At 38.8% G+C, this 22,470-nt stretch overlaps 1 protein-coding gene across 1 annotated transcript in view; it reads right to left on the minus strand.

Moving 5' to 3' along the window:
- Positions 1–22,470, minus strand: part of rad18 (RAD18 E3 ubiquitin protein ligase) — a 58,033-nt gene that overhangs the window by 10,014 nt on the left and 25,549 nt on the right. The window contains exons 10-12 of the mRNA XM_041815176.1: positions 17,064–17,192; positions 14,912–15,038; positions 4,269–4,313 (exon numbers count right to left, since the gene is read on the minus strand). Coding sequence (XP_041671110.1) covers positions 4,269–4,313; positions 14,912–15,038; positions 17,064–17,192 — 301 coding nt within the window. The remainder of the gene's footprint in view (positions 1–4,268; positions 4,314–14,911; positions 15,039–17,063; positions 17,193–22,470) is intronic.

A 22,470-nucleotide genomic window follows, 5' to 3' on the forward strand; every position in this document is an offset into this window, starting at 1 on the left:
GGAGTGAGATATCCCCAATACTCCCCCTATTCTATTTCTGACAAACACTTAGCTCAGATAAAATCATCTTTGTGGGATGTTAGTTTTCTAAATAATGAGCACGGGGACACTAACTGCAAGAAAAACTGTCAACTATTTGCCAACACTTCCTTGGAAAGAGAAATCTGATGACTGGTGCCATCTCCCTGCCTCCAATAACAAACGAGCTTCCCAAACTTACCCAAGAAAAACCATTAAAGAATGTGTTAGTATAGGACACCACAGAAGACCTTTTCAACCCTGAGCTGTGTGTGAAAACCTGCATTTTTGAAAACAGGCTTGAGGACACTTGAGTACAGCAGGATTAGCTGCTCTTCTTCTTTTATTGTATGTTGTGAGGCCACGATTAAGTACCTCTGAATAAAATAATGATAGGCTTGCTCAAAAAGCACAGACAGTGGACGGAATCAGGACATTATGATGAGATGCAGATTCCAGAAATATCATGAAATGTGGAACCAAAGCAGTGCTCAAAGACATGCACCATCCACAACATGTGGTATCTGTGCAGCTGTGTTGCTCTGTCTAGTACGATCTGTTTTCACAATGTAGAGTGTGCACTTCTGCTTGCTACCAGTACAGGAGTGGAGCTCCCAGGCTATGGTAGCCCATGACCAACTTGTTGAGTTTTGCTGCCCACTGCAGATATATTTACTTAACAGTGAATGTACCTAGATTTAACTGATGAATTTCAAATAACAAGACAGAAAAGCTGTCAAAAAGTGGCCTTCAAGGTTCTCAAGCAGGAGCTACTCACTAAGCGCTCCAGTATCATCTGCAACGTAATCTAGTATAAGCATGCACAATGTCATCAGCATGACATAGGTATCTAAATCAATTACTGGCGTCTGCAGGTATGAGCATTTTGGTCGATATTTACAATCCATATTCCAGCTGATATCATTGCCAAAAATCCAGTATCAGGCATCTTACCAGGGCGGCCACTTTTAACATCCTTTCTATATCATTATGAAAAATTCATACAATTTTGTAATTCACATTGACATTTTAGCATAAAAATTTGACATAATGCACCTTTGTCTGAGAAGTCTTTTTAAATAAACAGCACTGCATAAGGTTTATTTACTTAACAGGACACCAACATTTTCTTGGTGTTAATTTTCAACACTCAGTGTTTAGTTTTTTACACAGCAAAGTGTACTTTAACACAATATTGTGTTATAGTTCCTTTCACTTTGGTCATAAATTTGAGGTATTGATGATTTAACTGTATAGCTAAGTGCCGTAAACACCGATGTAGCAGCAAAGAGAGGCAGGCCTACGGCGAGCAGAGTTGTAGTGGACTTCGATAAATCTACCTATGATCAGATTATCCTTAGATAAAGTTGGATTGTAGTCAACACAGAATCACATCATGCAGAACGGCATGGACCACTTGGAGCTGATAGTGAAGGCTCCATCTCTCTTCCCCGTCGCTGGTTGTTAATGCTTGGGATGTCCTGGCTAATTAGCAGAAGCAGTCTTGGCTAAGCCATTAATGAGAGGAGGACTGGACTGAACTATCTGCTGTGGAGCTTTTGTCTTTTCAGCACTAGCCCAAATTAATCAGGATGGTTGGATTTACTGCTTTAGCAGAGGTTACAGTTATATCATCATGAGGACTGATATTGGACGACTGATGGTAAGACTAATTTTTCATTTGAAATGTAGAGTTTTAATGCGATGCGGGGCCAATGTGCTAGCAGGCTAATGGCGCTAGTGTGAAGCTAACTGTTGTTGTTTCTGAGTTTAACGTAGGTGTATATTGTGTAACTGACTGCGTGTTAAGGGAAAAGCTCACAGCTTTAATTTCGATACTTTAAACCACTTACACAAAGAAAAATAAGAGAAAGTCCTTGTGCAGTCATTTCCATGGTCTAATCATGTGTACGTGTCTACCAGTGTGTAATAAAAGGGTAATAATAACTCAGGTTCATTGTCGGCTTGGTTTCTAATGTCTCTGTTTTGGGTCAGGTCTGGAAATAAAAATGTGTCCTCAGTCCCATTTAGCGCAGATTTGTATGTATCAGTGTATCACAGAATTTCAGATACATGTGTTTTGCTGCTGTTAATGCAGCAAAATAATGTGGATATACTGTGGAAACTTCACACTGGACTTCAAGCAAAGGGAATTCTGTGCCTCTCCAGTCTTCCTCCAGACTCTGGGACCTTGAAAAGTGGAGAGGCACAGAATCCACGTTGCTTGAAGTCCAGTGTGAAGTTTCCAGAGTAAGTGATTATTTGGGCTACCATGGCATCTGCTGGTGTTGGTCCACTGTGTTTTCTGAAGTCCGCAGACCATGCAGCCATCTACCAGGACATTTTAGAGCACTTCATGCTACCTTGTGCTGACAAGCACCATGGAGATGCTGATTTCATTTTCCAACAGGACCCGGCACCTGCCCATACTGCCAAAGGTACCAAAAGCTGGTTCAGTGACTATGGTGTTACTGTGATTGACTGGCCAGTAAACTGGCCAGTAAACTGGCCTGACCTGAACCCCATAGAGAATCTATGGGGTATTGTCAAGAGGAAGATGAGAGACATCAGACCCAACAATGCAGATGACCTGAAGGCCGCTATCAAAGCAACCTGGGCATCCATTACACCTGAGCAGTGCCACAGGCTGATCGCCTCCATGCCATGCCGCATTGACGCATTAATGCATACAAAAGGAGGCCCAACCAAGTATTGAGTGCACAGAAATAAACATACTTTTCAGAAGCCTGACATTTCTGTTTAAAATATCCTTTTTAAATTGATCTTATGTGATATTAAAATTTTTTGAGACACTGAATTTTGGGTTTTCTTATCTGTAAGCCATAATCATCAACATTTTAAGAAATAAAAATTTGAAATATTTCACTCTGTGTGTAATGAGTCTATATAACAAATGGGTTTCACTTTCAGAAAAGAGTGACAAAAAGTATTGAACTTTTTCATGATATTCTAATTTTTTGAGACATACCTGTAAAAGTTTACAGCCTGGTCCAAAACACACAAAAAAGCTTGTCCTTATAGCTTATTTGCTACTGTGGGAGATGATTTTGTTCCCTATTTACCTGTTTAACTTATTTTCAGAGTAAAGTCAGGATTCATTTGAGACACCTCGAATGTAAGGTAGCCATTAGCCACCAGTTAAGTTTCATGGTAACTTAGTTACTGGACTTATTATCTGTACTGACAGATCATCCAAGAAGTCTGTGTTTTAGCTTTTTGTGAGTGAAAATCTACTACTATGTTATTCGTATGTAAGATCTACCGACCGGCATTGGTGCCTTTGCGCACTATACCTGGCTTGTTAGTTTGTTCACTGTTTGTGATTCAGTGATTTATTTATGGCTGTCTGAGCGACGGAGTCAGGGTTGTAGTTGGCTCTTCCCCTCAGAGATTAAAGTGGGCCATAATGATGAGCAGAGCAGCAGTTTTTTAGATACCTGCCATTGTCTCACTAGAATGACAAATGAACTGGCTGTAGTTGAATACTTCAACTAGCATAAATGTTATCTTGAATTTTGCTTAGAGATACAGCTTTGATAAATTTGCACATGAGGTGAAAAAAAACTCTGTGTTTGGCAGTTATTTATTTTCTCTGATAGTTACAACCTCTCTGGGAAGAAGCAGATGTCAGGGTGGGAACCAGAAGAAGACATTTAAAATTTTATTTGGTTATGCTAACAGACTATTAAGAGGGGTGATAAGTGTGCTGCATTTTCAAGCAACTAGTCTTTTTTATTCCTTGAAAGCCTGTTCACACCAAGGCAGACAGTTTGGTCTGAAAAGCTTTTTTCCACATGATGATGTCACAGTGAGGTTGATGAGTGACCCTGTGGGTAAAGCATTCAGTTACCTCATTCTTTAAGACATTTGTTTGAAATTGTGTCTCAAAGCGTGAGCTATCTTAAGATATGGCCCCAAAATTAATACCCCAATTTTGATCTGTACTTCAGAGTGAGTGGACTCCTTGTGAAATGAATAAAAATACTTGTCTTGAGCACTGGGGTAGACCCAGACTACAGCATGTGGGATGTCTAATTGACATTTATAGCTTTGAAACGACTTGAAAAATCCTGAGAACAACGGTGTGTTGACATCTAATTTATGCATCAACACAAGCGTGCATTTACTCATAATGAAAAAACTGTACAGTATTCACAGCAAAATGAGTAGAACAATAAAAACTGAAATGAGATGATGTCTCCTGACACTATGACAGCAGAATAACTTACTCAGAGTTTGTGGCAGGCTCTGGACCAAAGATGTCTGATATAGAGCTGTAGAGGGAGAAAAGAAAGAGAGGAGGGAAATTAGGGGGAAATGCTGTAATACACGAGACATAGTGAAAGAAATTGAGCAACGTAGCATTTAGAAAAACAAGGACAAACAACAAGGTAAAATAAATCTCAAAACTCTGCATGATGCCTCTAGGCTGTATTTGTGATGTGTTTTATATTTGATGCATTTTTGTCATCAAAAAGCTTATTCACATGAATTACTGATCAGAGAAGGTTTGGAAAGAAAAGACTGCTTCTGACGTCATTTCACTTACACAACAACCAAGAATTACTTACTGTTGGTACAGTCCCTATAAAAAAGTATTCACCTGGATGTTCTACCTCTTTACTGATTTTATAAAGCAATCATGGTCAATATAATGTTGCTTTATTCTACAAAACATACAAAAATACTAAAAGTGAAGACAAATTTCTACAAAGTCACGTAAGTTAAAAATAAAATATGTGGTATAAAATAAGTGACTACATAAATATTCACTCCCTTAAAGTCAGTATTAGTAGATGCAAAGAACTTTCTTCCACTTGACCATGGTGTCTCCCCCATGCCTTTGGCAAACTCTGGTCAAGTCCAGTCACTTATTTTACCATACATATATTTTCTTTATCTATTTGAAATTACTTTGCAGAAATCTGGTTTCATTTTGACATATAAGAGATTTTTTTTGTCAAAAAAAGCCAATTATATTGACTATGATTGATTTATAAAGCATTAAAGATCCTGTAAAGTGAAAATGAATCCGTATTTAGGTTTGTTGTGTGACAGGCCACTGTGTTATGAACCCCTTAACCAAATTTCAGTCAACTAAACATCTCTTAGTTTATAAAATTAAGCTTCAAAATCATGAAAATGAGGCAGTAAAACCTGCTCCAGGAATGTGTGGGCATGTCTGTTTCATAAGCTGAAGCCCCGCCCATTCAGGAGAAATATGGTCCTCTCAAATTTAGAAAATTTTCTAATCTTAATGTTGACCATGTGAGCAGAGTGCAGCTGCCTTGCTTTGTGCCAGAGAAGAGACAAAGTCTGTTTTCTGGATCAAATCTCTTTTATGATGCTTTAAATGATCCTTAAGCCATTGTGGCTGATGGGTTTGTCAAACTGACCTTGTAGTGCTAGAGGGGTGGGGTCATTCCCTACTATGGGCTCATGACATCATGAGCCCAAATATTGGCCACACCCACATGTAACCAAGTCATGAAAGAGGTGAAAAACTTTCTAACAGTCCAAATTCAGAATTCAGTCAAATGTAGACCTCAGTGTTTTCACATGTTTACAGCAACCATATTCCATCTAATGTGTTAAGACAAAACTTTGGATTTCACTTTCCAGGGTCTTTCAAAGGGTAAAACATCCAAGGCAGTGTGAATACTTTTTATTGGCACTGTATACTTTAAGGGAAACATTTAATGTAACAGTAACATAAGACCAGAACAAACAACAATGTAAACAAACCATTTGAGAGCTATCTAACCCAGTGTTTCCTACACATAGATAATTTCGAGCCACCCAGGTTTATTTGCAGCCACCCAAATATATTTGCTAATCCTTTTATTTTACGAGAAGACTTTCCATGGGCGAAATAGGCGTCAAATGCACCATTTGTGACTGGAAATTTCACATTAAGAATCAAGCGTCTTACTCCATCATTTTAACATTTTTCGCAGATGCTTGCTGATAATTCTATGCTGTACTTCTGCATTTCAAGATGGTGGTTGCATTATCCTACCTCATCAACAAATGCATCATCTCATGCAACCCACCTGCAATAATTACAGAATATCAAGTAAATTATTTCAAACAACCAGTGATGTTATTTTAGTGTCTTGATGGATACTATCTATAGGGCAGACGCACATAAAATAAACCTGAAAAATGAGGCAGAGTGGAATGACCTCCAACACCCCTACCACCCAAGTATATTATCATTCTGTGTGAAACACTGTAGCCTGATATCAAAATTGTCTTTTTATGTGAATCATACTCAAAATGTTTCAAAACTCCCCATTTACAGTGAATTAATATCATTAGGGGTATTCTACAATACAATTTACCAAAGAGTTGAGAGCGAAATGCAAATGAAACAAAATAAAAAGTCAGTATAACTGCAGTGGTTGATGCTTTCCCCTGTAAGTGCTGCCAAAGTTTAGGATTTATTCAGCACGCTACATTATAGGTTGTTAAATCTTTTGAATAAGCTAATGTTTCCTCTACATGTTTTACTTTGATTTCTACACATAAAAAGATTAGTTGAATGGTATTCTCTCAGTAGATGTTAAATTTGTTAAGAGATCAATTATGCACAGTCTGCTGTGAAAGAACAACTTCTGCTTTTGGGAACATAATATAATTTATTCACTGAGGCCAGAGAGTAGAGAACACACACATTAAACTGATAAGCTCAAAGAAGTTTGGCTTTCAAGGCTCTCTGTTTAAAAGTGAAACTTTTAATTGGGCCTTACTTCATCTCGTGTCAAAAAAGAAAAAAAAAAAACTTGGTGTTCAGCCCAAATTTATTATGTTACTCTTCATTGCTAAACTCTACTTGTATAAGCTACCACACCAAAAAAATATGTCTGTGATAAAACGTAGTCAAAGGGCTGAATGTAGTCATTGTTAGAGAGAAAGTTCTTCTGACTTTGTTTTTTAAACACATAAATGCCATTTTGAGCACAGCTTCATCGCTGCAGTTGCAGTTCGCCTAGGGCAACTTGGTTTCTAATTAACAGGTGTTGCCCGAGGTGATGAAGACAGGTGTGGTGTGACAACTTTATTTCCCTTTACCAACATAACACTTTTAAAAAAGATGAGGAAGGGAGGTCTCAGGCCACATCAATGCTCGTAGCCAGCCTGGTGGAACAGGGGGTTATTTTTTTTCAATAAAGAAGAACATTTCACAGTTTCTCCCCTTATTTAAAAAAGATGTTGAGCTAAAATGACGTGCAATTGTACTATACATTTTGTCAAATGCACAAGTTCATTAACACAATCATTAAAGGAAAGAGGAACAAAGTGGAGCTTTAAACAAGATTGGAGCCTCTGTTTGGTCTGGATGCTCTACTTGATTAACCTTGCAAAGCAGATGGATACGCCCGTTTCTGTGTTTCTCACTGGCGAATCCATCTTACAAATCTCCCATCTGAACCATTTGGGCCTGGTTAGAAAGTGACAGGACCAATCAGCATCAAGGGGCAGTACTTTCGAGCACGGCGGAGTTGTGACGTAAGCAAGCAGCAACAAGAGGTCGGTGTAATAATTGTGGAAGAGATTAGCGTGGATGCTGCTGAAGCGCCAGTTTTATCAGAACTTGACGACATTTCTTCATTAAAATAAGAACAAAGAACAGCATTGAGTTGTTTTCTTTTCAAGAACAACAAAAGTCGTGTACTGACCTGTCTACAGTCACCATGGTTTGTGGCGTTATGCAGTTCTTTATGGAGTTTACTCCTTTGGTAGGGGTGCAGACGCGCAGCTTGGTTGTGGCTATGTCACATGATTTGTTGCTCTACTTGGCCAGTGAAGATGTGACAGACAGAAAGCTCAGCCAATCACCCTCCGAGTGTTTTTTAAAGGCTGTGCCCTTTCCCCAACGCTGTCTATGAGTGGTTTTCCAGATGGACAAATCCATCTGGCGTGCCAGGTTGTTACTTTATGAGATTAGTTTAAGATTTATTGGCTGTCATTATTTAAAAGAGGGGCACATTATTAGTTTTGCCAAAAGTGCTTTTAATTATAATGTCTATAAAATAGAATCAGAGTAAGTGTTTTAATTGATTATTAAACGTCAGCAGGATGTTTTCCTTTTAGTTTGAGAACACTGGTTACACATGAGCAGCGTGTAAATAAAATAAGTATCATTTTATTTACAGGGGTCACCAGAACTAACATAAAATGTTTCTGACAGAAGCTTTAACTTTGGAATTACCACAGTTAACATTATGAGAAAATCCTCAATTATATGCACCAAAGAAAGCTGTATGCAAACTTAAAGGACCAACAGCAGATACAAATCCCCCCATTTTCCTGAACCTAAGCCCAATGTAAATATTGTGTAGGGATTTGAACTGTGTTCTGGCTGGCTTTGGTTGATTCCTGCACAGCTCAGCTGACCACACAGACAGCAGACCATCAATATCAGTATTTTACGGTGTGGCAATGGAGCTCGTCTTGTTCTTTGGGATCAAGATGTGGAGTTTAGCCTCTAGGCCTCATTTAGAGACAACAAGCAATCTGTTTGTAATTACACATGATTAAGCTCTGACTGCACATCAGCAGGATTTCAAACTAATTATTGTAATCATTCAGTGGGTTTTATTTTCCATCTCCTGTTATGCATTCTATCTTTGTTTTATTTATTTCTACTTCACTCATCAAGTGGGATTTGTTTACTTCCTGTTTCCATTTACAGTGGCTCTATAAGCCTGTGTTTCTGATCATTCCAAGTGTCTTTTCATGTGATGTTTTAATGTGTTATTTCATGCAAAAAGCTTGTCAGTAAAATTGTTTTATAAGATGCTATATGGAGATAAGTAGAGTATAAACTTAATTTCAAAAACAGATGGTGCACTTAAAACGCATAAGTTCATGTATTTTACTTCAGAAAGTCAAGTGTCCAAACAAAGTGAAACATTTCAAGACTTTTTGTTCTAATCTTGATGATTATGGTTTACAGCTCAAGAAAATAAAAAAAATCCCCTATCTCAAAATATTAGAATATTGAGGAAAAGTCCAATTTGTAAAGGTTTCCTGAGTTTTTATTCGCTCGCTCTGGTTCTCTTCACACAACCACAGTCATGTGGGAGACTACTGACTTGACGGATATCCAGAAGACAATCAATGTCATCCTTCATAAGGAGGGTAAGCCACATAAGGTCACTGCTGAAAGGACAGGCTGTTCTCAGAGGCTGTAGCAAAGCATACATTATTTATAGAAAGTTGAATGGAAGGGAAACATATGGTAAGAAAAGGTGCACAAGCAACAGGGATAAGCTCAGCCTTCAGAGGATTGCCAAACAAAGAAGATTTAAGAATTAAGGGGATTTTCACAAGGAGCAGACTGAAGCTGTTCTAAGCATCTCACTAAAGCCTGATTTATGCTTTTGTGTCGTGTCGACGGCGTAGCCCTCTGCGTCGACGCGGACCCCTACGCCATAGCCTAACGCGCAGCTCCAAAAAATGTGCGGCGACGCGGACTGCAAGGGCTGTGATTGGTCTGCTCAAAACATCATTTCCAGCAGTTGCTTTTTCTGGTCTTTCTTCCTGTTATTAACGCACATATCGCAATTCTACATCATTGGTTACGTTTGAAGAGGTCACGTTAACTGAATATTCTCCGTCATTGATGGATTTTTTTGAAGAATGACGGAGAATTTTGAAGGCTGTCCGTCATTTTGACGGGCTGGAATGATGAGGATGTCTGCGCACAAACACAGACAGATGCATAGACCTTTTCCATTTTGCACACATGGACTATCAAGGAGGTTATTTCATCTATTATAAATCTTGTAGCCAGTGGGCTCTCTCACTGACCTCAACATCATAGATTAATGAAAGCCCGTTGGTCTCTGTGCTGACAGCGCACAGAGAGGCTGCTGCAGCCTGCAGATGTTTCAGTACACAGGTCGGCATGCAGAGGCCTTTGCACAATGAGCAAAGGCCTTCATGTTGTTCTAATCATGTCTGCACACTGATGCTGAAATTGCCATTTTATTTCCCGTTTTGTTCGTAACAGGTTTGATTTTATGGGAAATTTGCATGTGTCCAAGGTGACCAATGATTCAAAACAGTTCCCGCTGCTTCCACCTCGCTTGCTCACCACTGAAACCTCACTTTAAACACCAAAGTTTGCTCATTTATCATGGAAATATAACAAAGAGATGGGTGAATGATGATTCAGATCAGGGCCTGTTGCTTTATTCTCTCTTGCTCGCTCACCCGCACCCGACCCTCCTCTCTCTCGCTCACTCGCTCGCTCTTGCTCTCTCTCTCCTCTCTCTCTGAAACCTCACTTTAACACCGTAGTTTCCATGATATCAGTCATAAAAATATAACAGATAAAGGCATACGTTTGTAACCTACTCACAGGTCATAACAGAGACAGAATTCAAAAGTTGTTCTCCATCTCTCCAACTTGTCTCAGCACTATGACGCATGAGCGTGTGTTGTATGAAGCTCTCTGTCAGGATAGATCCAGCGGGATTTTGAAGGAGTGATGAACAACAAGAAAGTCCAGTGCAACCTCTGGTTTGTGCCTATGTGTAAAAAACATGCAATATCGACTACTGGTTGTAGTTACACACCCAAGCATCCACTCTTTCATTAAAAACAGACGTCGTCCAGTTCAGCAGAGAGCGACACAGCCGCTCGGATGTGACCCCTCTGAAACCACAAACACACAGCCACACCCCCCCAGCGTCATGGCGGTGAACTGCAGAGCGACGTGTTCCCTCGACGCAGAACTTCCAATGGTCAATGATCGATGGTGTACCTACACTGTGGACGTGACGCAGAAGCATAAATCACACTTTAGACTAAGAAGAAAAATAACTGGACTGTTGCTCAGTGGTCCAAAATCCTGTTTTCAGATTAAACTAAATTTTGCATGTAATTGGAAGTCAAGGTCCCAGAGTCTGGGGGAAGATCTGAGAAGAACAGACTCCAAGGTGTTTGGCGTCTACCATTTCAGTTTCTACAGTCAGTAATGATTTGGGATGCCTTGTAATCTACTGCTGTTGATCCACTGTACTTTACCAAGTCCACAGTCAACACTGTCAGTCATCTACGAGGAAATTTTAGAGAACTTCATGCTTCCATCTGCTGAGAAGCTATTAGGAGCAGGACATGGCACCTGCCCACAGTGAAGACAAAACTACCAGAAACTGGTTTGCAGACCATGGTATAAAGCCGCGTTTCCTTCAGGGGGTCAGGTTTGATTCAGTTCAGTTTGGTATGGTTTGGTATGCTAAACCCCAAAATAGTTTGTGTTTCCACAGACACCCATGCTCTCACTTGGGTGGGTGGGCTGTAAAAGCATGCATGTAAAATCATAGACAGCTCAAGTCAGCTGTTCCAGCAGCAGAGTTATAGAAAGGATGAGTGACAGAAATCAGCAGGGAATAAGCATTAAAAAGCTTTATTTCAGCTGAAAGTGCTTTTAAAAAAATAACTACATTTTAGTTATGTTAACCGCTGTCAGTACAGATCTTCAGCTGATGGAATACGTGTACAGAGACGGTTTGAGTCGTAACGCTGAGTTAATATGTGAATATATCTAGTCTATAACTGTTTATATGACAAAATATGAAAGTTTAGAGCTGTACTGTGAGAATTTGCCACATTAAAAATAAAGTAAAAGTTCAGCTGGTGTTAAAATCAAGCTAGATTAAGTCAGAAATCCAGGGTGTGCTGATCTCGCTTTAAAATAGTCTGCAGCCTGAAGTTTTATGAGCCCGTTCAACAACCACAGAGTGATGTTTTCACAGGTTACGTAACGTAAGAAGTAGACTAATAACTAGTTACAAATGAGAATGAACTGTTCTAAGGCTTCGTATTCACAAAACTTCTGCATTAATTTAGTTTCTCATCCATCTCAGATGGATTAGGCTGATGTGAGCCTTTGGGCTCTGCTTTGTGTTCTTAAAATCAGGTCCAGATAAACGTCAGGAAACTTGATTTGTGGCCAGATACCAATATCCATAGACTAGGAAACAGTTAGGATCTCCGTCGAGTCCAAATATGTCCCATTTAGGCAGGTATTGGTCCATTTTTCTCCTGTTTTCACCCGCTTCTCACAGCACAGACTTCCGTGTTTGAAGCCCGGAGGCGAGCAGCTGAGTCACGCACTGATGTGACGTCAGTGCAGCCCCTATTGTTGTGTGTGTAGCTCCACCTTTTTGTTACGGTTAGGTAAGATTGATACCCCTACGGAAGGGTGCCAAAAAGTGGGACGGTACGGGTCGGTTTTTTGGGACCCTTTCTCTGTGGAAACGCCAAAAAAAGTGCGCCGTACCGCACGGAACTGAGCCGGACCGCTGGGTGGAAACGATCTATAACTGTGCTCGATTGGCCAGCCATCTGGTCTGACCTAAACCTCTGAATCCTGAACCAAGAATCTCTTGGATGTTGCTAATAGGAAGATGAGAAACATCAGACTCACAATACAGATTAGCTGAAGGCTGCCATAAAAGCAACCTGGACTTCATAACACCCCAGCAATGCCACGGACTGAGTGGTTCCATGCTACGTCACATTGATGCAGTCATTTGTACGGGAAGAGCTCCAACTGATTACTGAGTGCATAAATGAGTATAATTTTAAAGAAGGTCAACATTTCTGTATTATAAATCCCTTTTTAGACTGTTGTTTTGCGATATTCCAGTATTTTGAGAAAGTGGATTTGAGATTTTTTTTAAAATATAGGCCGTAATAATCAAGATTAAAACAAAAAAAGTCTTGAAATATTTTACTTTGTAATAATGAAACTAGAATATATGGTGGTTTCACTTCTTGAATGAAATCACAGGGCAAAATAAACTTTTTGATGATTTTCTGATTTCTTGAGATGTAGTTCAGTCCCCAAATAACAGATATCTTTGAAGGTGTCTGAGGGCCACTTTTTTGAATTCTGAATTTTCCCCCCAGAATTCTGAGTTTTAAGTAAATTTCCCTATACAGTAGTCTAAATGTTATCTTTAGAGAAAGAAAGAGAAAGTAATGGTAACCGTCTTCCACAGTTTTCCAATATAAAATTGCAAAATTTGTCAGGGTAAGACAAATTCTCACGAGTGTTCACCCAGAAGTACAGGGCCAGAGGGCTGTGGAGAGCTGCTGTGTGAAAAAGGAAAATGAAACATAAATATAAAAAAACTAAATAAATGTGTGTGCTGGGGGAGCGGCAATAAAGATTTAGAGAGGTTGTTCAAGTCCTTATGGTTTCACAGCCAGAAATAAATGCTCTCACTGAGATGTTTCAGGCGTCTTTCTCAAATTCTCCACATTGTACTTCATAATTCCTTCAACAAGTATGTACAGTGCTTCACAAATTTATTAGACCACCTGTCATATTTGTCTCAAAGACCATCCAGCATCATGAAGTGCTTTAATGCAGACTCTTTCATTTTCAGTGAGCTCTCCACGTTTTACCATTTTGAACAGGAATGAGGAATTTCAAACTGAATTCACCTTTTTATACCCAAATTTGAGCCGGCTCACTGGGCTTCTCTGAGAAGTCACAAATGAATCAAGCATAACATTCAACCACTAAAACTCATTTTTCTCTTCAGGAATGCAAGTAAATAACTATAATTTGGCATATTAATCAAGAAATATTAATGTGCTTTACTATTTTTTCAGTTTTTGTAAATCAGTAAATTTGAAAAGTCATGGATAACAGTAATAATTATATGTTTGAGCATTAAAAATATCATTTGGATTAAAGAGCTTCTACATATTGGTGAATTAACAATTGCAGAAACATAAAAAATGATTTTGGCAATTACCAATGCTGTTAATTTAGGGCAGCTGTGGCATAAACCTTACTTTGGTTAGGGTTAGGGTGGTCTAATAAATTTGTTAAGCACTGTTTCTTTATGACAGAGATGACACTATTCACTAAACGTCACCAAATGTGTACCTGTTGACTCATGTTGAGCCCAAAACGTTCAAGGTTTCATTAATGTAGGTACAATCAAGTAAAAAGAATGGATGCTAGTGTTGTTTTGTGACTAAAAAGATCATGCTGAGTGAGATGTTTCATATCAAAGTGACAATTTCAAACTTATTCACTAAGCACAGGGGAATAAAGTCAGACTTTCTTTTTGTTCCATTTCTCACTATGCAGCACTTTCATCTTCAAAAGGAGAGGATAATTACTTTGTCAACTGTGTTTATGGTCTAGATACTCAACATAAGGCTCTTTTGTGACTATATGCAGCTCTTTTAAGCTCTGCTTGGAGAAAATGAAATATTAGCAGAAATGATTCATTAGAAGTCACACTAATCTATTATGCCCCCATCCCCTGTATTAACCAACCCATCACAATTTATCCCACATCTCATACACGGTTTGCTGATCTGCATTTTTAAAAGCAGAAATCAGGATCAAGAGAAAAACTAATCTATTACTTGTAAATGTTTGCTAAAAAGAGTTAAAGATGGACCATTTAGAAGCTTTGCAGGCTATAATCCAGACACAGCAGGTTGTTTCCTCTTTTCCAGTTTGTCCACAGCTGAATGTAATTAGCTCAGATTGAGTTACCACAATAATTGTCATTACTATGATAAAGCTTAATGAGGAGTGTTAATTAAATATTACATAAATAACAGATTAATAGAATGAAAGCCACACAAGAGCCTTCAAAATTAATGGCTATCATATTTCTGAAATGGCAGCTGAGGGAGTTGTCAGAGTAGCACTCTGAATACCTGCCTTTTCATGAACAAATCATAAAGCTTCGGTCAGATTCCTTTTCATTATAACCGTGGAATCACAATAAGTAGGTCATATTTGGATGTAAGCTTCCATTGAGTCACTTCCTCTGGATGACTCAGTATCTCTCTCATGTGAACCATATCTAAGGCTCACCTGCTGATGGACACGTCACTGTAAGTGGGGCTTGAAGACAAGTCAATCACTTCTGCAGAGAGCTTTTCATCTGCCTCTCTCTCTTCTGTCTTCAACTCTGAGCAGCTTTTCGATGTTGGATCTTGATCTGCAGGAGGCAAAAATATCAATGTGTCAGATGTTGCAATGAAAAAACCCAAGCAGAAATCCCCTGTGTAAATAATAATGAAAATGATAATAGCTCGAATTTACAAAGCTCCCTTCTAGGGACCAATGTCAGCCTGAAAACTCACTGTGTTATACCTTTAGTGATCAAAAAGGTACAATTTTCACCATAGACACTCATTCATTCATTTATTAAGAACAGGCCCTTATTTGCTTAATGCTTAACCATGACAAATAGATTTTCCCCGACTTCCACTTCTTACTGAACCAAGTGTTAGGAATAAGCACGATAGCTAGAGTCCTTCTTCCTTTCCTTTCTTTTTCTGTGTAAATTGTTTTGGACTGGTTTAAATGTGGGAAATAACCAATGGGTTAAGCTGCGTTGGAATGTCCGACCGTCTTGAATGAACCATGACAGCAGTGCGCGCGAAGCTGCAACTGTGTCACCTTTAAATGACGTCACAAGACCCAGGTAGTGGGGAACACTGCCACTAAGACAAAAAGATGCTAACTCGGACTCTACAGCAACCAAACCCCCACAGACTTGAATGAAACCGGTCACTGTTTTTTAGTCATATCCCAACTGAACAAAAACTGAACTGAAAGAGAGTTTGGGCTCGCTCCACACAACGCTTGCAGGACGAACTAGGCCAGACAGCAGAGTGAAGGTGAGCTATCCCAGCTTGTGTTTCCAACACTGAAAACCAGTCCTGTTTTCTTTCACCTTTTCCTACAATACACTAGATGTTAGGGCTTTAGTTTCTGGCATTATCTATTTACCTGGGTTTAGCCCGTAACACAAGTATCAAACAAGGCTGTGATTAAAGGATGTCATCATTTGAGATACTCCAGTACTACCTAATTTGAAAAAATGAAAACAGCTAATTTTTTTTTATTAGTCACATCAGTAAGAATCAAAGCTGAAAGTGATATAACACAACAGCAGGTTAATCTTAAAGAGAAAGCTTTTACATTTATGTAACATCAACTTGCCGTAAATTAATGCTGTAATATAATTGCCATTTTTGGAGTTTGTACAATACAGCTACCTTTTAAATTAACTAATTAAAGTCCATCACATTGATTTCATTTTCCGTTATGTACTAGAACAATAAAAATACAAGAAAGGAGAATCTTATGACATCGTTACTTTTACACAAGCTATAGGCAAATGTTAACATCTTCTTTAAATGTGAGCCTCATAATATGATTCTGGTATATAAGCTGAAAACAAGCCACAGAAGAATATGATGCCAGAATGGACAGAAAGCACGCAGGAATATGGATCAAAAGTTACAAAAAACACTCTGTACTGATGGGGTTTCAGATGAAAAAGTTGTCTGATTGCTGCTACAGTATTCTGACGGAGCAGGAAAGAGAACAGAGAAATCTGTTTTCATGGTGCCACAAGAAACGATTTTGGATTTTTAGCCCCATATTTAAAGTTTGACATAGGCTCTAGTGTCATTTAGAGAACACTGGAAGAAGTGGCTGGAAAAAAATCTTTAGATTTTCAAGTCTGATAAGAAGAATTACACTGAAAATATACCTATGAATCCTTTTAGAGCTGTTGCTTTCTGAGGGGTTGTGTTTGATTTCCACTCCATATCCTCTCTGTCCTTATCTGCACTTCCTTCATAGTATTGAGCAGATTGTTCTCTGCATTTTCACTTGTTCCCAAAACACATGAAATCAAACTAACAATTTAGTTTGTGGATTTAACAAGGATGGAGCAATACATAAGAGGGCACTTAATTTATAAACTCTTCCACTCACACAAAGGGCCAGGAGAGAATCACAACAACCCTGCCAAACTGCATCACAATGCTTCATTTGCATTTTACTGGGAAAACAATTTAGTCACAAAGAAATTAATGTGCACTAATTTTAACATTTGAAATGTGTTTTGTGAAGATACAAGGTGAATCAGGTGACTCGTGCTACAGGATACCAAAGGGGCTTAAAAAGTCTCCTGCAGCTGGAGTATGTTTTATGACTGGTGCAGTACCTGCAGAGTGGGGTTTATGTTCGTCCTCCCCTGCAATGACTTGCTGTTTCATACGATTTTGCCTGCTGGTCTCCAGGCGACCCCGAACTTGAGCAATCAGGCGGGAAAAATCACTGCTGTGCTGCTTCCCTGCAGGTAACAGAACATTAATGTTAGAAAAGGTGCAAAGGGAAGATTCAGGGACATTATGCAAACAGAATCTGAGGTATACACTACTTGTCAAAGATATAATACAGCATTGCATGGAAATGTTTAGGGTAACACAGGTGCTAATAATTAAAAGTTAAGGGGTCAAGCACAACCCACCCAGAAGGAGGCTGGGACAGGGACAAGAGCGGGGGGAGATACATGCGGTAAAGGGCCTCAGGTCGGATTTGAACCCGGGCCGTCCGGGTAGGTGAAACGTGCCTTAAACCACTAGGCCACCTGCGCCCCAAATCGTTCATTTTTTTAATTGTATTCTTTACTTAAGAGAGCTGGAAGTGTTTGCAAAAGACAGTTAAGGAGATTTGAAGCAGTTCAGGCCAGTCAGTGGATTTGAATAAGGAGGAATAATGCTAGCTGGGGGCCAAATAATGGTCGGTAGTTGTAATTGTGAGTCGTGCTAGGATAGGGACGGGGAGGCAGAGTGTCAGCCTGGTCCGGCGGGGGTAAGTTCTAGTCCCAGTCAGGGCAGCTCACCATAGCTCTGCTTCCCCCACACCTCTTGCTAAGCCTGGGTCTGTTAAAGGTGGCAATGCTGTTTGGGCTGCAACAGCCATGTGTACGGGTAGGTAATAGAATGTGTCCATGTTGAGAGCTTAGAGGAACTGGTTGTAGACCTCTATGGTGGGGCGTTTTGGGCTCATCAGTTGGAGACCTTTACAATGGGGCGATCTTAACTGTGGAGTGGGAAGTGGCATACATTACCCAAGCCTAAATTTTCCACTTGCTATCAGAGGTTACAGTGTCTATTTTTCACAACAGCAGAATTTTATGAATAAAAACAAAAAAATTACTGAGTGAGATAAATTTTAATTCAACACACCACTAACTAATGAAAACCCTAGGGGGGTTATAGGTCAGGCACCCAAACCCTAACGGTTAGTGTTAGGGTAAGGGGGGTGAAATTGAAAATAACACCACAAACTAAGGAAAAACCCAACAAAGGTTAGTCACTTCCCGCCTTACGGCTGAGGTCTCCCCATTGCAGAGGTCTGCAACAGATGAACCCAAAAACACCCCACCACAGAGGTCTGCAGCCAGACGCCTCTCATGAGAGCATGGAGAGGGTGGCTCTGGGGTAGGGCTGAATGATTTGGGAAAATAATCTAATTGCAATTTTTTTCCCTTTCAATATTCGAGTGCAGATTGATATGAGATTATTTCTTAAGTTCCTCATGTCACCTATTTTCCAACAAAAACAAGCAATAAATCATCCTATATTATCACCAACATAGTAATATCAGATTAACTGTTATTTTGACGCAAATGTCAGGTTAAAAAAAAATTGCGATTTGAAAATTAAATTGAATTTAATCTAATTTTTGATTAATTGCCCAGCCCTACTCTGGGATGCGGGAGATCACTGTTCAGCCCTCTGGAGTCGTCACTTGATGAAACAGCAGCGAAGGGGGCTTCTTACTTGGCAACATTAGCATTATATTTTATCAAAGTAATATATATTTTATGGTTTTAAAACACATCATGGAAAATTATCAACCTCAGAAAACATCATCTTAGGTACCAAAAAAAAAAAAAACACTCACTACATATTTTTCTTTGTGAGATCATTCTTACACATCAGGTCGATTAGATGAATATTTTGACTTAGAAGAGACAAATTCCACCCTTGAGAGGTTAAACAGATTAGACAAAATAGGAGCATTTATTCAACACCACAGGCACAAGCCCTAGATGAGATCACTGCGACAAAAAAAGCACTTTCAGTGCTGCGGTGGAGGCGAAAATAGTCATTGAGAAGACATTATCACTGACTATGAATGGAAGCAGGCAGTAGTGGAATATAAATTAAGTTTTGGAAGTCATCCAAAAATAAATAATTGGTTTCATCGCTTTCAGCAGGAATCCAGAACATCTGCAGATCTGCGATACTCGTGTAAACACAGAAGAAGAGAACACTGTAATTAACATCAGTGCGCTCTAAATGTTTCAGTTAATGAAGAGTGATTTACGGCTGTTATTTTACCAAAGAAACAGATTTTAATTATATTTTGAATGTGTTTATTTTAATGTAATTCAGGCAATCTTAAAGTGATAAAAAATAAAGCTGATGGAAAAGCTGAGAATTTAATATGTGAAAAAAAAAAAATTTCTTCTCTTGGAGGATGTTTACTTCAACCCCAGCCGATTTCTGGCAGCAGCTGATATTCTTGAGGTCCATGTGAGTTTAAATCAAATGTTTCCATTAAAGCTGCTGCAGAAAGCATGGAAAAAAGCAACAAGATTTCACAAAACATTTAAAAAGCAATCAATCCCTCCTATGGTTTTTGCTGGCTCACATAGAAAAAAACCTAATGAAGCGAATACAACTTTTTTTCACATTTGAAAGAAAACCTGCAGTCTAAGTCTGTAAAAACAAAGCAGCACCACTCTCACTGTAGCTACAGATGCACACCATGATACTGACAGTGGATGAGCTAAACACTAAAAAGAGTGTCTGTATCAAACAAGCTCTATATATTTCAAACTTTCTGAACATCTCCACTGTCATGAGAAAGAAAAGCTTTCACTTTACTTTGGCTCATGTGATGATCCATCCAAGTTTGACAAGACTGGTTTAGTAACCCCGCCTCTTATTTAGTTTTAGCAAAAGTGACTGCAGCAAACCCAAACTGAAAACACTTATCAACAGTCTAACAAAATCATTGACACCCGATCCTCGGTGTCTGAGAGATTGCTGTGAAAAATGTATGCCACTGACAGGAAAATCTGGAGAAAAGAAGAGGAAACCTTGTTCCAGGCGAGAAAAAGTGGGAGGTAAGTGACAGCTGCTGACTGAGATAGGAGTGAACACTTGTCAATCCCACAGACGTGACTGGGATTCTGCTTTCATTGGGAAAAAGAACTATATCTCAAAGCGGGGGTTTTCAGTTGAATAATTAATTTGCAACTTAAATGAGGTGGCAGCATTGAAACGTTAAGTGCACTGAAGAAGGGCCGTATGATAAATGTCATTTCAATGTCACAGTATGCATCATAGCAAACAACTGCCGAAACTGCACAGGAAAAAAAAAGGTTTTATGTACATACTCCATGCCATTCTACACTCAAACATTCTACCTATCAGAGAAAACCTCTGGATAAAGAAGCTACCCATACACAGCAATTTTGCTTTAAGAGGTCAGGCATCAGAATTAAATTTCAATTTGGTTCATAACTGCCTAAAAAAATCCTCACAGGGGCTTTAGCTAACAGCTACCTTTAAATAATTCAATGTATTTTTTTTTTTTTTTTTTTTTTGCTGTTTACTGTCAGCGATAGCAATGCTAGTTAAGGACTGAGGGGATGGATAAGATATTTTGTGGTTAGCAAATACCTATTGTTAAAAAAAAAGCTAACTTCTGTAAAGAATACCTAAAGAGCAAAAATGTACATAAAAAAGTTGTATTAGCTTTAATTGTTGCTTGTGGTACTAAAGTGTGAAATTGGGAGTATTACAGTCAGGCTATACAACGTTACACACAAATATTATCCAACATAATTCCCGTTCTCTTCTGCTTCCTCTCTCCTTTCACTACTTCTCACTTGACCACTCACTTATTACGAACAAATGGTGAAAAGACAGAGGGATCAGCCTCTGCACTGATATATATTTGATTATTAAATGTTGCGTTTAAAGAATACTGTGTTAAAATGCAATCTTTGTGAGTGCTTTTATCTTACTAATATTTGGTATTTTGTTGTGTATGTGGGTTCTGTTTGGTTTTGTAACGTCTGTCTTTCTGTTTGTTAGTTGCACAGCTTTTTGTGACTATTTGCATTGCCTAAATAAAAAATATAAAGGTGTGATAAACCATCAGTCTCCATTTCTCAAGCTGGGGATGGAACAACTTCTACTTTCTGAAATTATTTGAAATTCGTGAGATCGAATATCTCCAAACCAAATTTCTGTAAAACTTTGTTTAACTTTAAAAGTACACTTTACTGTTTACATAATAAATCTTTATATCCTTCAACTGCTAACTCTTTGTTGTACAGCAGTTTTAACAGATCTGCCGAAAACGTATTTTACTATAATGAACTTTGGATATTTTAGAACTGTTCGAGCACTGTGGCGACAGAGGCATGCAGGGGCTTTTTATTAAAGGTTACAGTGTATTTGTATACAGTGCTGTGAAAAAGTATTTGCCCCCTTTCTGATTCCTGAGTTTTTGCATATTTTTTCAAGACTGATAGATTTCAATCATTTGGTCTTGAATTTTTTTGGATCGTGGCATGATGTGTTTCTTTTTGAGATCTTCTAGCATAGTTCACTTTGTCTGATAGGTTCTATTTAAGTGATTTCTTGATTCAACAAATCTGGCGGTAATCAGGCCTGGGTGTGGCCAGTGAAATTGAACTCAGCTTTCCAAGAACTGTGGCTAATCACAGTTAACTCATAATTTCACAAGGGGGCAATTATTTTTCACATAGGGCCAGATAGATTTGTATTATTTCCCCTATATAAATAAAATCATCATTTAGAAACCGCATTTTGTATTTACTTAGGTTCTCTTTAAATTGGTTTGATGATCCTTAATATTTATGTGTAATAAATATGCAAAAACATCAGGAACCAGAAAGGGGGCAAAGATTTTTTTCATGGCTGTTTTTCCTATGTTGTCGGTCAGGGTAATTTTGTATGGCTGCAGTTAAAAAGAGTGCTGCATTATCTGTGTTTCTGTCAAATGTATTTAAATTGTCCATATTTGTATTGTTATTTACTGTAATGACTGGTAATATCACTTGTCTAGTGTGAACTTTCATAGTGACTCTAAGAAAGCATTACTCCAGTCAGAACATCCTTTTTCCCCTGATGATGACAGCTAGCGATCACGTACACACATCAATCTTCTCCGGGGGTGGGCTTATAAAGCAGGATCTCCATGTTTTCCTATGAGTTATTCTCGGTTATGAGGATGTTTCTCTGAACAGCCAGCTTGTGTTTGTATTAACTTTGTAAGAGCGTGCTGTCACACTAAGGAAAAAAAAAAAAAAAAAGCTTCAAACCCCGCTGGATCTGATGTTTGTCTGAGCACGTGTGCTGCTTTCACCTTCCTGTCTGCTCATTCACCATTCCCCATGCTGGCAGAGTGAGTCATCCACATCCTTCTCTGATAAATCAAGAGGTTATCACAGCAGCGCGGCTATTTTTAGAACACACCTCCTGTGACTCAGATCCATTTTTCAAGCACTTTTTAAAGTT

This window comes from Cheilinus undulatus, linkage group 3, assembly GCF_018320785.1.
Source record: "Cheilinus undulatus linkage group 3, ASM1832078v1, whole genome shotgun sequence".
Lineage (NCBI taxonomy): Eukaryota > Metazoa > Chordata > Actinopteri > Labriformes > Labridae > Cheilinus > Cheilinus undulatus.